The sequence below is a fragment of the Wickerhamomyces anomalus genome (assembly GCF_001661255.1).
Source record: "Wickerhamomyces anomalus NRRL Y-366-8 unplaced genomic scaffold WICANscaffold_3, whole genome shotgun sequence".
NCBI lineage: Eukaryota > Fungi > Ascomycota > Saccharomycetes > Phaffomycetales > Wickerhamomycetaceae > Hansenula > Hansenula anomala.
This window is the reverse complement of record NW_017567112.1, coordinates 676,006-692,216: the sequence shown is the minus strand read 5'-3', so window position 1 is coordinate 692,216 and position 16,211 is coordinate 676,006. Positions and strand designations below refer to the sequence as shown.

The 16,211-nt window shown below is 35.8% G+C and overlaps 10 protein-coding genes across 10 annotated transcripts; 5 read left to right on the top strand and 5 right to left on the bottom strand.

Annotated features, from left to right (window-relative positions):
- Positions 1 to 222: 222 nt before the first annotated feature.
- YPT31 (Rab family GTPase YPT31) lies at positions 223 to 1,246 on the top strand. Its single transcript, XM_019186322.1, has 2 exons — positions 223 to 473; positions 552 to 1,246. Exons 1-2 carry the CDS (start codon positions 425 to 427, stop codon positions 1,157 to 1,159), a joined length of 657 nt encoding a protein of 218 aa, XP_019039047.1. The 5' UTR covers positions 223 to 424; the 3' UTR covers positions 1,160 to 1,246.
- Positions 1,247 to 1,421: 175 nt separating this feature from the next.
- WICANDRAFT_91776 (uncharacterized protein) lies at positions 1,422 to 2,436 on the bottom strand (the record flags this gene model as incomplete). Its single annotated transcript, XM_019186321.1, has 1 exon — positions 1,422 to 2,436. A coding segment is annotated over exon 1 (241 nt), but the record flags the coding sequence as incomplete, so codon positions are not given.
- A 199-nt stretch (positions 2,437 to 2,635) lies between these two features.
- On the top strand, positions 2,636 to 3,233 carry SMB1 (mRNA splicing protein SMB1; the record flags this gene model as incomplete). The annotated part of the gene is made up of 3 exons (XM_019184726.1): positions 2,636 to 2,638; positions 2,694 to 2,726; positions 2,784 to 3,233. 3 exons carry the CDS (start codon positions 2,636 to 2,638, stop codon positions 3,231 to 3,233), a joined length of 486 nt encoding a protein of 161 aa, XP_019039045.1.
- Positions 3,234 to 3,320: 87 nt separating this feature from the next.
- WICANDRAFT_83875 (uncharacterized protein) lies at positions 3,321 to 4,208 on the bottom strand (the record flags this gene model as incomplete). Its single annotated transcript, XM_019185610.1, has 1 exon — positions 3,321 to 4,208. One exon carries the CDS (start codon positions 4,206 to 4,208, stop codon positions 3,321 to 3,323), a length of 888 nt encoding a protein of 295 aa, XP_019039044.1.
- Positions 4,209 to 4,280: 72 nt separating this feature from the next.
- SRS2 (DNA helicase SRS2) lies at positions 4,281 to 6,347 on the bottom strand (the record flags this gene model as incomplete). Its single annotated transcript, XM_019181702.1, has 3 exons — positions 4,281 to 5,762; positions 5,847 to 6,172; positions 6,224 to 6,347. Coding segments are annotated over 3 exons (1,932 nt in total), but the record flags the coding sequence as incomplete, so codon positions are not given.
- Positions 6,348 to 6,499: 152 nt separating this feature from the next.
- Positions 6,500 to 7,987, bottom strand: GWT1 (glucosaminyl-phosphotidylinositol O-acyltransferase; the record flags this gene model as incomplete). The annotated part of the gene is made up of 1 exon (XM_019181655.1): positions 6,500 to 7,987. One exon carries the CDS (start codon positions 7,985 to 7,987, stop codon positions 6,500 to 6,502), a length of 1,488 nt encoding a protein of 495 aa, XP_019039042.1.
- A 162-nt stretch (positions 7,988 to 8,149) lies between these two features.
- Positions 8,150 to 9,550, bottom strand: HSM3 (Hsm3p; the record flags this gene model as incomplete). The annotated part of the gene is made up of 1 exon (XM_019183361.1): positions 8,150 to 9,550. The coding sequence occupies one exon, from the start codon at positions 9,548 to 9,550 to the stop codon at positions 8,150 to 8,152; it is 1,401 nt and encodes a 466-aa protein (XP_019039041.1).
- A 166-nt stretch (positions 9,551 to 9,716) lies between these two features.
- CHM7 (phosphatidic acid-binding protein CHM7) lies at positions 9,717 to 10,883 on the top strand (the record flags this gene model as incomplete). The annotated part of the gene is made up of 1 exon (XM_019180918.1): positions 9,717 to 10,883. A coding segment is annotated over one exon (1,167 nt), but the record flags the coding sequence as incomplete, so codon positions are not given.
- Positions 10,884 to 12,607: 1,724 nt separating this feature from the next.
- On the top strand, positions 12,608 to 14,246 carry CHK1 (serine/threonine protein kinase CHK1; the record flags this gene model as incomplete). The annotated part of the gene is made up of 2 exons (XM_019184725.1): positions 12,608 to 12,699; positions 12,755 to 14,246. 2 exons carry the CDS (start codon positions 12,608 to 12,610, stop codon positions 14,244 to 14,246), a joined length of 1,584 nt encoding a protein of 527 aa, XP_019039039.1.
- Positions 14,247 to 14,530: 284 nt separating this feature from the next.
- WICANDRAFT_62418 (UBX domain-containing protein) lies at positions 14,531 to 16,156 on the top strand (the record flags this gene model as incomplete). Its single annotated transcript, XM_019183360.1, has 1 exon — positions 14,531 to 16,156. One exon carries the CDS (start codon positions 14,531 to 14,533, stop codon positions 16,154 to 16,156), a length of 1,626 nt encoding a protein of 541 aa, XP_019039038.1.
- Between the last annotated feature and the right edge of the window lie 55 nt (positions 16,157 to 16,211).

Below are 16,211 nucleotides of genomic sequence, written 5' to 3'. Positions count from 1 at the left end.
TAACCAAATTTTTAGCATTGGAACCAAATATCCAATAAATAAGCTTAAAATCCTTCTCTTCTCTTCTCAATTATTGAATTTTATTTCAAAAAGGTCCTTCAACTCCAAAATCTGGTTGTCGCACGTAGATTTTTCCCATTTCCTTCCAGCAAAAAAAATCACAAAACATCAAAAATGCTGAATACACCACGTATAGTTCGACCAACAACAACAATCAAAAAGATCACACAACCTCACAAGAACCACAGGAATCTCAAAAGTTCATTCAAAGAAGTAACTGATAACATAGATATCCACCACATACAAACATAGTGCCCATAAACAGCTCCATACTGAGATTAACCACCTAATTATAGATCTGTCAAAATCAACGAACGATTAAGGTTATACACAATCCAATAGATACAACAACAATTAAATAAAAATGGCTGAAACAGATGACTACACATATGATTATGAATATTTATTCAAAAGTATGTACTTTCATCATGACACTTGCAAAAATTGATTTTGTCTCCCAAATGAACATTTTTTACTAACCCCTAGTATAGTTGTATTGATTGGTGATTCAGGTGTTGGTAAATCCAATCTTTTATCCAGATTTACTCGTAATGAATTCAATCTTGAATCTAGATCCACAATCGGTGTTGAATTCGCAACCAGAACGGTGGAAATTGAAGGTAAAAGAGTCAAGGCACAAATTTGGGATACTGCAGGTCAAGAACGTTACAGAGCTATAACAAGTGCTTATTATAGAGGTGCTGTTGGTGCTTTATTAGTGTATGATATCTCAAAATCAGAAAGTTATGAAAATGTTAGTAAATGGTTGAAAGAATTGAAAGAACATGCGGATGAAAACATAGTTATTGAATTAGTTGGTAACAAATCTGATCTTGATCATCTAAGAGCAGTCCCAACTGAAGAAGCCAAACAATTCTCAGCTGAAAACCAATTGTTATTCACAGAAGCTTCTGCCCTTAATGCTGAAAATGTTGATTTATCTTTCCAACAATTGTTGAAATCAATTTATGATATGGTCTCAAAACATCAATTTGATTTATCTGATTATTCTGGTCCTAAACCTTCAGGCGGTCCAACTATCTCATTGACTCCAACTCCTGGTAATGAATCAAGCAAAAATAAGAGTAACTGTTGTTAATCAAAATATTTAACCCTATATACTAAACAAAGAATCGGACACATTCACTACTTCATAATTTCTCAATAGTTACCCATAGCCACCACAACAACCCTAATTTTTTTTCAGGTATATATATTTTTTGATTTAGTTCTCCATTGTTTATTTTAAATTGTTTAACTCATGATAAAGTATTGTAGTTCAATTTCTTGATTTTGACGCGTTATATTGACGCGTAGAAAACTACACTTTTAGATAGCAACATAAAAATAAAACTTTTAACAAACATAGAGTAATACATAGAATTTCAAACTAAAGGATTATATCAACACGATCCTGCTGATATCATAATCTATTTAGCAGTAGATGAAGTTTCAGGTTCTCTGAAATCGCCATCATCTTCTTCATCTTCTTCGTCTTTTGCGCCATCAGCATCTAATTTCTCAGCGGTTTTAGCATAATCAATAACTTTACCTCTAGTTCTTCTACCACCTGTGATAATGTTACTTTGATCAATTTCAACCAGATCATCTTCTTCATCATCGCCTTCTTCCTCTAATTGAGCTTCAATTTTACTGTCATCTTCATCACTTTCATCTTCATCTTCATCATCTTGTGGAGCATCATCGTATTGTCTACGACGTCTCTTTTTTCCTTTTTAGCTGGTTGTTCTTCCGGCTTACGTTTAGATTCACTGTCTTCTTTTGCTTCTTCTTTAGTTTCAGCTGGTTTTTCCTCTTTAGTTTCTTCTTCTTTAGATTCTTTAACTTCTTCTTTAGATTCAGTTGGTTTAGCTTCAACTTCAGCTTCTTTTGCCTCCTTGGATTCTTCAACAGGAGCAGGAGCAACAGGGGTTTCTTTGACTTCTTCAGACATTATGACGGATTGAAATTAGTTCAATTGAGTAAATTGGGTAAGATTTGAAGAAATTCAAAGAAATCTGGGTTCTTATATTTCACTTTTCGACACACGGCCTGAACTTCTCCAAAAATCCAGGCGCGAATTCGTTCTGTAGATTTCACACCATCTTCTAGATAAATAAAGTACATATTTCCTGCTCTGAACCAGCTTGGACTCGATACGTGTACTCTCTTCTATATAGATTATACCGGGATCAGTACATGGATTAGGTAGATTGTTTTTACAATTTGTAACAACCTATCAATCTTCGAACCGGTCTAGTTCACCCTATAAGAACAGACAGAGAAACATGGAGAACATACATGAAAAGGGCACCCGAGAATCAACCCCAGTTGTTTAAGGGTCTTTCAATTCATTTTTCTTACAAAAGCTCTAGCATCTCTGACGCTCTTTTTCGCTTGGATTCAATCAGAAATGAATTTGCAGATGGAAGTCCTTTTGGAAATAATTTTCGCGAAATCCGTTACCCGCGAATTGGATTTTGCAAAATTATAGTGACGGTTTGGAAAGTACTATTCAGTTCATAAAGATTCATTAACAAATACAGACTTTAAAATACTTTTTCAGCAGATAGAAATGGTATGTATTGGATTTTGAACTCAATAAAAGATTTTATTACTAACAAACTTCACAGGTTGGTGTTAATGTTTCAAAAAAGACGAGATTGGTATGTATAAGCAAAGTGATTATTAGAGAGACATCATGTACTAACAAGGAATTCAAGTCTGATTTAATAAATTATCGTGTCAAAGTCATCACCCTTGATTCACGTCAATTTATTGGTGAACTTTTATCATTTGATAAACATTATAATTTGGTGTTGGCAAATACAGAAGAATTTAGACTTACAAAGAAATCATTATTATCATTAAAAGATAGAGCAAGAAATAAATCAGATGAACCTGAATCAAATCTAATACAAGAACAGAAAAGAATATTAGGATTAGTTATATTGAGAGGTGAACATGTGATATCTGTTACAATTGAAGCACCACCTGCAAATCAAAAATCAAGATTAAGCGTGAAGCAAGGTTCTGGTGTTATAAAACCATTGAAAAACAACAACACAAAGAGCACTGGCCAAAGTTTGACAGCCCCTGTGCGTACACAAAGTACTCCAGGATTTTCAGGAGCTCCTAAAGGTTTCAATCCACCACCAGGGTTCAAGAGATGAGTAGACTAAACCATTCTGTATATTATTGTACTTTTATTAACTATTGACTTCAAGCTAGCTGAAATTTGCCCAAATCGTAGTATTTCATTAATTATATGGCATTCTTATTCTTCGAACACCTAGCGTTTTTCTTTTTTTCATCTTGACTGGTTCACTAACTTGTGTGTTTGGCATGTATTGCACCTTTGTTGGTGAAACCACAGGTGCAAATGACCTACGGTTGAGTGATTGGGCACTTGATTGAACAACTTTTGGTGAAATAACTTTTGGATCAACTTTTGCTTCAACTGGAGCAAAGAATCTTTGACCAGATCTTGAATTTGGAGCAGCAGCTTTTGTAGCGGTAACTTTTGGTTCAACTTTCAACTCAACTGGTGTTAAAAACCTTTTATTATTCAGTGTCTTCTTTGGTGTTAGATCTTTTGGATTTATTTCTTTCGGATCAACTTTGATATCAATTGGACTGAAGAATTTACGCTGTATTATTTTTGAAGTTGTATCATTTTTTTCTTCAAAAAACCTGCTTATACTAGGTGGCACAGGTGGTGGTAAATCATCATCTGAATCTGTGTCAGTTTCTTCCTCCGACTCTTCTTCTGCTTTTTTCACTGGTACATCTGTTTTTGACGATTCAATGTCCAGTTCTGATACTTTTGGAGCATAACTTTTCACACCAGGACCAGGAAGTGGCACAATTTCAACATCTGCTTGAGAGATACGTTCTGACTCGAGACTTCTTGCAATTTTGGAAAAGCTTGGATCTCTCAGATACATTCTCACAGTACTGAAACCTTCATAACGCTCAGAATGTACATCTTGTTGCACCATTGATCTTTCAACAAAAGCGAGTTTGTAGAGGCGAATGACTTCTGATACTTTATCATCGAAGCAACCGTTGTCATAAGGAACACCTTGGATATCATAAAGTTTCATTATATTTTCAACATTTTTAAAAGCCAATTGCTTATCTTCCATTAATCGTCTAACAGGATTTGTCAAAAATCTTGATGGCTCTGGTGCTTCTATAGACCAACTATTACATTCAAGTGAGTTGGTCACATAAAGTAGTTGCTTGGCTCTTGTTGTTGAAACGTAAAATATTCTTCTTTCTTCATCAATTGCTTCTTCTTCATTCTCATCTTTCTTAGCAAAACTAGCAGGCAATAGACCCTCAGTCAAACCTGGTATAAAAACAACTGGCCACTCCAGACCTTTGGCTGAATGAATTGTTGAAATGCAAACAACGCCATCTTCATTATCTTCTTCTTTGTCATCAACAGAGTAAAGTTGAATTGATGAAAGAAAGCTTTGTAAAAAAGTGTCTTCATTCAATGGCGCACTGTCTTCAGAGTTTATCGGTTCAACTTCTGTAGGAACAAAACCAACCAACTGGGATTTTACTTCTTCAATATTCTGTGCCCTTTCCTCTTCTTTTATAAGTGATGCCAACGGTTCCTGTGATTTCAAAAATTCAAATAACAAGGATAACTGGTTTGGACTGTAGTTGTCATTAGCAACAAAATTTCTAGCCTTTTCAACCATTTCCAAAAACAACTGAATTTGATCTTTGTTTTTAGAACTTCCAACACCTTTAAAATCACCACGAGCAATTTTATATAATGCACTGATAGCAGTAAACCCCTTTTTACTTTCTTCATCAATCACTGCGTCAATTTTCTTGATAGTAACTGGGCCAATACCTGAAGTACAGCTTTTTAAAGTTCTTAGGAATGCTGCTTTATCATCATCATAAGCAACGAGTCTTAAAAAATCAACAATTTGTTCAACTTCTTTTCTTTCCCAGAATGCACGGCCTTTAACAATTCTATAAGGAATTTTCTTTTCAATTAATGCCCTTTCAAGAGCTCGACTTTGATATGCTGCCCGTATAAGAATTGCAAAATCAGAATTTTGAAATAATTTAGGCAAAAGCTTCAGAAATTTGATTTCCTGAGCTATATTTACCGCTTCTTCTTCTCTGGATCCGAACGATTGATGAACTGCAGGGAAAGTATGAGAAAATTGTGAGCTTAAATTCTTTGAAGTTCTTGAGTTTTGTTGACGCATAACAGCCTCGCTGAAATCCAAAATATCACTTGTGGAACGATAGTTTTCATTCAATTTGATTATTTCACAACCTGGATATTTCTTTCTCATCAATTCAAAGTTCAAAGCAACTGCGTCTCTGAAACGATAAATACTTTGATCTGGATCACCAACCACAGTAATATTATTGCAGTTTCCAGGGACTCCCATAGCAAATTTCACCATGAGCTGTAACTGGATGGTATTGGTATCTTGGAATTCATCAATTAACACATGCTTTATTTTGCTTACGCAGTTCCTTTTAGATAATAGCTGACTGGTTTTTACAAGCAGATCATCAAAGTCCAGTAACCCACTTGACTCAAGCTTTTCTTGAAACAGTTTAAAGATAATGTGTAATTCTTTGTTGTAATCTTTTTGCAAGGAATAGTCATCAGGGTATATACCTTTGGATTTTAATTTGGATATTTGCTTCCTCAGCTTCTTGATATCATATGGTGATTTTTCTGATGGTTTATTAAGCTCAAGTTGAAGTGGTTTCCCTCCATTTAAGCTTCCATTAGATACAAGATCTCTGATATCTGCAATATCATCTGTGATTGGATCTATTAAAGACTTCATCACTTCATCCCAATCCCTATCAGCTGCAATTTTGAAGCCCTTGAGATTGATCACATACCCATACTGCATCAAAATTCTCATACAGATACTGTGAAATGTCCCAATCACCAATTTATTTAGTTGAATGTTTGTTCCTTCCAACATCTGTGATAGTCTTTCTTTCATTTCATTGGCAGCTTTTTTGGTAAAAGTAGTCACAATAATATGCTCTGGCCGTATATTATGCTCTATCATTAAATATGCAACTCTGGAGGTTAAAACTTTGGTTTTACCTGTTCTTTGATTAGTACAAAAGTAACCAGAAAGATGATCAATTCACGTACCTGTTCCTGGACCAGCGATGATTTGTAGCTGTCCATTTGGAGAGCTGGTGACAGCTGCCCTTTGTGCATCATTCAAGCCACTCAATATCCTTTGAAGAACATCTTTGGAGCCTGAATATAACATATCCTCCTTAGATCTGGATATATAGAGTTTTATGGTTTCACTCTTGAGGTTTGTTATGATTTCGGCAAAAAATCAGATACTGTATCGGTAAGAGCCACATCGTCACTACAAAGTACCCACAAGATTCATGATCGTTTCATTAAAAGAGATCTCTATAATTTAATAAAGATTTTATTATAGTAGAGGAATGCTCCAACAAGGGCAATTAATGAGGAGTATGCAAAAAGAACCACCATTGACTTTCCAGTGGAGGCATCCAGTGTGTTGATTGTCATATTGACTAAACCTGTAGATACATTTGATAACAAAAACAGAATCATACCGTTAGAGTTGATGGATTCTAAAGAAGGAGGAACCTTTTCTTCGTATGATGATGTAGCAGAGTCTAAAAGTTTATCTGTCAAGGCATAAAAGGTAAGGAAACCCGTGTTATAAGCACAAACCCAAAGAACATATGGCAGATTTGCTAGTCTTCTTGAGACACTATACTCATGATTTGCTGAGACAAAGTTGAATGCTGAAAGATAAACCACAAACCAGATAAGGAGACCCGTTATTGGTGACACTGTTGTAAGTCTTTGGAAAAACGTCAGTTTGGAGGTTTGTGTACTGATGATGGTGTTTTTGTCACTTGGCTTGAACAAGTTATATTTAGACTTGACTGAAGGTAGCACATAGAATCCTGTAGATTGACCCGCTAAAAAGATTGATAGATATCCAAACAAAGAGAAGATTCCTTCCCTATTTGAACTTACCAAATCTGTTCTTGGTGCTAGCAATAAGTAATTCAAAAACCCTTCTCTATTGACAATGAACCATTCATAGACCAAAGAAACCAGAAGACCAGCTATACAACGTGGTATAACAGAAAACAAAGGACTCATAAAAATAGTTAGAGGTCCCACAAGTACCAATGTGATAAAAAAATTCCAATGAACACCATACTCAGAGACATGTTCTTGATAATCTAGATTTTTAACAAAAAATAGTCTTAAAAAACCAAGCCCAAGAACGGTAAAGCTGCTTGAAATTGACTTCCATAACCTAGAGATATATGTGACCTTAACATTGTTGAATTTTGCTAATATGATACTTCTTGTTGAAACAATACCCATAGAAAAGACAAAAGATCCAACACCTAAATCCATTAAAGAGGTCCCCCAAGTTTCAACTTTGGCAAACCTTCTAGGAAACACCTGAAAGTCAACAGCTAAGATAGCCAGTGTTGTGATAATGAGCATCCCACCTCTATATGCCGTGATGAACGGTTTTTTAGTTAGATAGGTCTTGTCTGTTAATGTTTTTGAGGCAGGTTTTTGATCGGCTTTCACTTTGATTGGTGTTCCAAATAGCACGCTCAATGAGGCCGATGGCAATAAAATTGCAGCAGCTAAGAAAAGTGGAGAGCCTGAATATACTGTAATAGATAATAATAAGCCACCCCAGTTCAGCAAGAAGTCAATTATCAGACTAGTTGGTTCCCATTTTTTGGAGCCTTTGAAAAGATCAGTGTACTTGTTGATTAAACTCCAGGAAAAGTAAGCCACAAGGGCAATTGATGTGACAGCATTAATTTCTGGTATTTCACCACCACTAAGACCTGCGACAAAATCTTGCTTTCTCTCTTTCAACGAGCTCATTGTTGAGTGAAGATTAATCAACTTGTTCAAGAAAGTACATGGACCACGCTTCGCTGTCAAGAACATTAGTTGAAAAAAATGTTACCTAATCAGAAGAGCGGATTTAAGCGCCACTTACGATAGACTACATCAACGAACAATGCCAACGGTAATTGATCTCAACTATATAGTACCATCATGAACTAGTGACTGGATTTTCATTGGAGCCCCATGTGTCAGCTTGTATTGCTCACCCACTAGTGCTTCTTTCCAGACACTCAAGTCTTCATCAGGATAAGCTAGTAATTTTTCAATAGTATCTTTTCTCAACTGAAAACTTTCTGGCTCGATAACATTTCCACCTTGCAAAAGTTTGTTCATTATCTGTGGAAGGTTTTGGAGCAAGTACTTTGCACTGTATTGGAATTGTGAAAGCTTATTTAAAACTGCAACAAATTCAAGGTACGATAATCTTTGTAACTTTTCTGTGGTGATTTCAGGCTGTATCAAATGAAAACTGGATTCATCTGAGATCAAGTTTCTAAATACAGGGACGGTATCCGCTGTTAGTCTTATACCCTTGAGTAGGGTGGGATAAGCAATTGCCAAATAAGATGGATTGATACTTGAAAGTAAAAAATTATCATTATGGGTTAATTTTATGAAGCTTTGATCAATCGGCTTGAACGTTTCAGGTGACACAAATGACAACTTTTTGAAAAACAGGGATATATCAGTTAATGCAAAATATTCAACATTCGGGTTGTCATGTCTTTCAAAATATAATTTCCCAATGAGTTGAACCTCTGGTAAAACCTTCTGGAGGAGCCATTGTTTGTTAAGTGTCGAGTCAACGATCTCTATGATTTGCGTATAAAATTGAATCAAGCTCAAGGTATAGAGAATGTCATTATCTGTGGTAAAATCTGAAAATAGGTAAAGACCATCTGGTAACTCATCCTCCTTCACAAAAGGCAACATCTGGACAACCAAATCCAACAACCTTGTTTTCAAAGTAGTGTCCTTTGAAGATTTCATATTAGATAAAACTGAGATGACACTGTCACTCAAGAGACGTCTTCTTATCAATTCACCTCTGACTAATGCACCAAGCGCCTTTTCAACCTCATTGACGACTTTGATAGAACTTTCTTTTGTGGCTAATAAATGTATAATCTTTGGCACAATTTCAGTGTTGGAAATGATATCTGGTGGATTAGCTTTTGATGAAACCTTGAGAGCTAGGATCTGGAGATTTTCATTTGGCGAGTTAAGAGCCTCGACTATGGAAGATAGTTTGAAGAGCTCAACCACACTTTCAAAATCCAAACTTGACAACAAACCATCTAGAAGCTCAATGAGCTTGTTGAAGTCAATATCAATGGATGTGTTATGAAGGACTTTCACGACAATCACTAGCAATTCCTTGATGAGTTCTTTGTTTTCATAAACCGATTTGTCAATAGTCACCAAGGATATTAATTGATCAATAAGCCTGTCGTCGAGGTCTCCAACCTCAGCATTGTCAACCTTCTGTAGATGCTCTTGAACATTTAGGATTATTTCCTGAGTATTGTTTGACATTTGATTCTGATGCCCAATTGGATGTTCAGCCAACTTTTGATTTGTAGTAGAAGAGGCAAATTGAAAAAATGAACACCAGTAGAAAAAAAACATTTTTGGCACAAAATATCAAAACATCAACAAAGCCTTTAGAAAGTGATCCTTCACCATCCAATCATCCCAGAAAATGTCGAAAGTCAGAGACTGTGTCACATCCCACTCATTGTTTACCAAGTCTAGATTATACTCTCTTTACTCTGATTTTAGGAAGTTGAAGGAAGTTAATCCATATGGTTACGAGGCTAATATGATTGCATGGAAATCATTAGTTGAAACTTTTTTCCAAAAGCAAGTCCTCAAAGATATTTTTGTCTTATCCACAGATGGTCTACTAGAAGAGTTGACACTTGCAGAATATGGGAAGCCAATGTCATTAGATTTGGTGCTTGATGAGCTGATCGCTACTGGTGATTTGATCCCAATTAAACAGTACAAACAAAGGACAGATAGCATTTATTCAAGAAAATGGATAAGGCCAATGTTGAACTGGACGGTGAACAGATTCATTTACGATACCTCTTACAAAATCGGTGATAGAAAACACCAGCTAAAGTCAGATAAGTTGATATCCAAGAACTTATTGGAAGATTACGTGAAAGAACTTGAAAACAAAACAGCTTTAGAAAATTTATCTACCCATTCTCGAAATGTTTTCACAAAGCTCGAGCTGCTTAGTTACTTGAATGCTTTGAATATTCATTTGTATGGAAAAATTGTGAAGCTATCTGATCTTGATTATGATATTCTTTTAACATATCTGGAGAGGGATGTTCATAAGGTCAAAGTTAAAGGCGACATAGTGAAATTTGGCACAGATGAAGTAACGGAAGAGGATGAATCAATTGCTGAAATCAAATCCACGTTAAAAAGCTTGAACTCTAAGACCGAAGAACTTCAGCAAAAGCTTGATAACGTTTCATTGAGATTGAAAGAGAGTTTGAGAAATAAGAACAATAAAGATTTATCATTAAACTTACTCAGATCCAAGAAACTCGCAGAAAATTCGCTCTCAACCCAATTGTCATTGACGAACCAACTAGAATCAGTCATGTACAAAATTGATGAATCCTCAAGTAATGTTCAATTATTGAAAGCTTTGGAAAATGGTACTGTGATATTGAAAAGTTTAAACTCACAAATTGGAGGTGTTGAAAGGGTTGAAAAGATCATGGATGATTTAGAGGAAGAAACGTATCAAAATGATAAGATTGCTGCTGAATTTAATCGTCTCGATACACAAGTTGATGACTCAGAGATTGAAGCAGAGTTTGAAGAGATGTTGTCCCAAGAAAAGGGCAGACAAAAGCCAGAACATTACACTGAAAGTTCAGAAAATGAATTGGTTGATAAATTGCAAGAGTTGAAGTTGGCACCAAATGAGATAGACCCAAAGAGCGAAAAGAAGGTAGAAAAAGAGGCTTTACACAATTAATTAATATACTCAATCTCATTATTTGTCATCACTGTAATTCTCCTCCAAAATTTTGGAAAACCCTGCAGCCAATGTAAGTGATAGTGTCAATTCCCACATACCTGGTTGCTTAAATATTTCAAAGTCATCATACATAGTAATCCAACCGAGCTTTTCATTATTTGGCGAATCATCTGGTGGATCTTCTTTGAACACACCATCACCTGGAGCATAATAAACACTATCATATCTGCTAGAAAGACCGGATTCAGATGTATCTTCATCATTGTAGAAAAAACTATTGGAGCTGGATTGAACAGATCTGTTGAATTTTTTTAGCAGCTTTTTCTTTGTCCTTATCTCTTGAGGTCTGAAGCACGATAGTATTCTTTCTCTTTTAGGCTCATGAAAGAAGATGAATCTTTTATTTTTCAACTTCGTAGCAGTTTTAAATTGAGGGATTGATCCTAGAAACCATTCTTTGTCATTAAAGTCAAACAGTTGGTATCTAAAAGGATTCAAAGTCGACTCAAAATATCTCCTTTTGAGCTCATCAACTTCTATTTCAGAAGCATGAAGATGATTACTTTTGACTTCACCACTAGCAGCGGCCAGATTTCCTTCTTTGTTTTCGTAAAATCTTCGAACCATATCAACATCAAAACCTTGTGAATTCTTTGTTACTGTTAAAAACACATCCCCATCAATTTCATTTTTGAACACCAAACGGAACCCACTTCTGCCAGACATATCAACACGACCACGGCTATTATTTGGATACATTATTTCAACATGGAAACCAGGTGCATTGCGGCAATACATGTGCTTTGCATCTGGATTAGTTGTAAGATACAATCCATTACCAAATTCGAGGACATGATATTTCCAGAATGTTTGAGTATCTGGGGTGGAAGTTTTAACGGATCTTTTTTCACCAGATCTCAAAAAGCTTTTGCGACTAATCTTGGATCTGAAATCCTTGGAGTTGAATGAATGTTGCCTACTCAATGAATCTGAGGATGTAACTGATTGAACAGTGGGCAGTGCTTGAATACTATGTCTTCCTTTAGTTTTTAGATTATTGATTTCTTCTTTACTTAGAGGTTGGAGATTGGGATTCTGCTCTCGGAATTTTGATATTGTTGGAGATTCAGGCTCATTAAGCACTTCCGAATTGGTTGTTATAATCTTTGGATTGTTCTCATCATTCACAGAATGTGTCACTTTTGATTCTTTAGCTGCTATCATTTTAGTTGTTGAAAACTTTTAGTGAGTCCAAAGACTCGAATGGCCAAAATTAGTGGAAAGGATGGTTAAAGGAACCTTTTTGCCCAGTACCCTCACCTTTAAATGTGATTGTATGAAGTTTGAACTTTGTTAAGAGATTCTCCTACAACATTTTCAAGTGTCAAGATTATAATACCCGAGAGCTTGACTTCCTAATTGGGAATTATATCTCTCTACAGGTAAATTGGTTTTCTCGAACCAAATCGGGAAGGGTCAAAACAAACAAACGAAGCGCATCTCAAATCATGATAGATCAGATCTGTCTCTTCAACTTTTCATAAGACACTCAGCAATAGCGAAGAATATCAATAACAAAAGAGATGTCTAATCTAAGACTCTCTCAGCTCGATCCCTTACCAAGAATTCACAGGGTGAGACTTGGTAATACAATTGGACAAGGTTCTTTTGCCATGTAAGTTTTCACTTTTTTGCTTGAGACTGAAACTTGAAATTAACGTGAATGATAGTGTTAAATTAGCATACATAGAGCCAAAGAATTCAGTGTTTGCTTTGAAGTTTATCCATAGAAAGAGATCACATCAAAATGGGCTCACAGATAACGACATTGGGAAAGAGGTTTTACTTCACAAACAGTGTTCAGGCCATCCAAATATTATCAAACTTATGGATGCCGGTTCTGATAGTAATTGGCTATACATTGCAATGGAGCTTGCTCCTGGTGGTGATTTATTTGACAAAATACAGCCGGATGTTGGTGTCGATGAACAAATTTCACATTTCTATTTCAAGCAGTTAATAAGTTCGATCGATTTTTTGCATAAGTTGGGTGTTGCTCACCGTGATATAAAACCAGAAAATATCTTACTAGATGGACATGGAAATTTGAAATTAGCTGATTTTGGTCTTGCTACTGTTTTCAAAAGACAAAACAACCCTAAAAAAAGACTATGTACTACAGCATGTGGTTCACCACCTTATATGGCCCCAGAGATTGCAACTCATAAAGCTGGTTATGATCCCGAATTCACTGACATCTGGTCGTGTGGTGTTGTGCTATTTGTTCTGCTTAGTGGCGAAACACCATGGGAAGAACCTACTATTAATGACCCTTTCTTCAGTCATTATCTTGCAAATGAAGGTAAAGTTTTAACAGCTCCTTGGAATAAATTCTCACCAATGGTTTTGTCGTTGCTAAGAATCATTCTAAAGATCGATGCTGGTAAAAGACCTGACATGGATCAAATAAGAAATCACATTTGGGTGAATCAAGAGAACTCATACTCCACAGCAGATGGGTTATGTAAAGATTCTGCGTTACTTACAACCAAATTGCTTGAAAATATGCATATTGGTCTTTCAGATGAGAATTATGTGGAGAGCTCAAATGAAGATGAGTATGGATCTATTGAGAACCAACTCATCGCATCTCAACCTGTTGCTGATATCGCTGCTATGATTGATGATGAAGATGACAATTTTGACAATTTGCCCGCTACTCAACAAGTTTACACTGAATATAATAAAGCAAAATTAGCTGGTAAACTTGACAGTGAACGTGAAAGTATTTTCAAAATCATTTCACAAGATCCTGCAATCCTCCAATTCTCCAAACATAAGCAACAAGCCACTCAAAACACACCACAATTTCATTTCGCTGATAGACTTACAAGATTTTTTTCTATATTACCAGTTGAATCTTTATTACCAATAATACTATCAGCGCTTAACAGAACAGGTGTTTCAACAACAGGATTTCAACAAAGAAATGTTACAGAATCATATTTGTCCCATCGAAACATTCACATATCTATCCAAACTATGGATAGAAGAAAGGGTTATTTGAGAGGAAGTATTAGAATCTCCAGAGTGGAAAATTTGAAATTGAAGACTGTTGAGTTCATCAAGACCAAAGGTGATCCTTTAGAATGGAGAAGATTTTTCAAGAGAATAACGGTCTTGAGTAGAGAAGCTGTTTATATCGAAGAAGATCATGATTAAGATGTTTAACTAATATGATGAAACCAAAATGTTCAGTACTGTACTCCTCGTATGGCAAATTACCACTTTCGGATGTTTTCAACAATTTATTTCGCGAAAAAATGTAATTTTTAGTGCCAGCTCAAACTTGCCAAATATCAGAATCATTACAATAGAATTGCGCTGTCAAACTAGTGAATCAACAAAGGTTGAAAATTCTGATCTTCATCGTTCATCCAAGTATTTCAACTAAGAACCCATATTGCACGACACTAGAAACATATTCCGTTTGTTAAGCTTACAAAATGACTGATTTGGATTCGGTTTTCATCTCCACCGTTGAGGCAGCTGTTAGTGCTTCGGTGGCACAGAATAAACCATTAATAGTATTCAATACTGATTCATCAGATGAATCAAACAGATGGGTAGAATCTTTAATGTCAGATGATATACTTCAGTTGATTTCAGAAAAAGCTATCGCGTTGAAGTTGGTTAAGAATTCTGCCCAGTTTGCTTTATTTGAACAGATCTTTCCAGAAGTTATAATACCCAGTTTCTATTGTATCAAAGTGTCAGCTATATTAGATATAATTCATGGTGCTTTAGACAACACAGAGTTCGAATCAAGAATAAAGAAGGTTTTAGTTACAAATCCACAAGGCCAACATCCACAACCATCATCGTCTTCTCATCCTCCGCAAACGGGAAGTCAACAATCGGATACGCCCCAAGTTCCATCACAGTCGCAAGCGTCAACTCCAACATTACCAAGGGACACTTCTCAAATCCCTTCAGCATCCGGTAACCTTTCAGGATCATCATCAGTGAGAGGATCATCACAAGCTAGCTCTAGAGCCAATACACCAGGTAGTCAAATAAATGGAAAAAGAGAACCCAAGACATTAAAAGAAGAAGTTGCAGAACTTTCAGCCAAAAAATATAAAGAAGAACAACTCAGAAAGAAGAAAGTTGAGAAAGAGGAGCGTGAAAGAGTTAAGAGATTGTTGGAAGCAGATAAGGAAGAACGTAGGTTGGATGAAAAATTAAGAAAAGAAGAAAGGGAAAGACAAAGAAGATTATCAAATGATGAGGAAGTTAAAGACGATGTCAAAATTGATGATATTATCAATGAAAATCAAACGTTGAAAAATAATGTTCGGGATAGAAGACCTTCAACAAGTTTGGTGTGCGCTTTATTGATTCGTCTATTAGATGGTAGCTCATTGAGACACGAGTTTAAGAATACAGATACTTTAAATGACGTGAGAAAGTGGATAGACGAAAACAGAACAGATAGTGATGATCCATATTGTTTCCATAGAACAATTCCAAGGGTGACATTTGGAGTTACTGATGAAGAAAAAACTTTGGAAAGTTTAGAGTTGACACCACGTTCAGCACTTATTTTGAAACCATTCAATACATATGCAAACGCATATAGCAATTCTGGAAAGACGACACAAAGAGCACCAAACGGAGGTTTACTATCAAGAGTGTTCGGTGGATTATCATCCCTATGGTATGGGAAGCAAGGTAACAGAAGACTCAATGCTAATGAAGAAAATAGAGACAATGACACTATTGAAGAAGATGATGACTTGATTGATCCAGTTTCACCAATTTCTTCTTCATATGCATCACCTGCTCAAACACCAAGAAACTTTAACGAGCCGGAAGCTAATACACTTGATTTGCTTCACCCGTCGGCTCTCAACTTGAATCTCAACATGGATCAGATCCAAAGACCCACATCACCTCAAGTTAGTGCACATACTCAAGAACATGGAAGCAGAATAGGGACCCCTTTGTCATTATCAAGAATGAACTCCAGTCAATCTAGGATCAGAACATTGAATAGCAGTGAGAATGATGACCGAATGACATACAATGGAAACCATATAAACCTAGAGGATGATCCAAAGAAAAATTGATATTCCTGAAAACTTATTTATTAATACAACATGAATGCATAATACATACTATTTT

Bases quoted from the DNA above. Each gene is read 5' to 3' on its own strand.
- YPT31 (XM_019186322.1), top strand. From the start codon at position 425: ATGGCTGAAACAGATGACTACACATATGATTATGAATATTTATTCAAA. The intron at 474-551 runs GTATGTACTTTC...CCCCTAGTATAG, and splicing joins TTATGAATATTTATTCAAAA to TTGTATTGATTGGTGATTCA.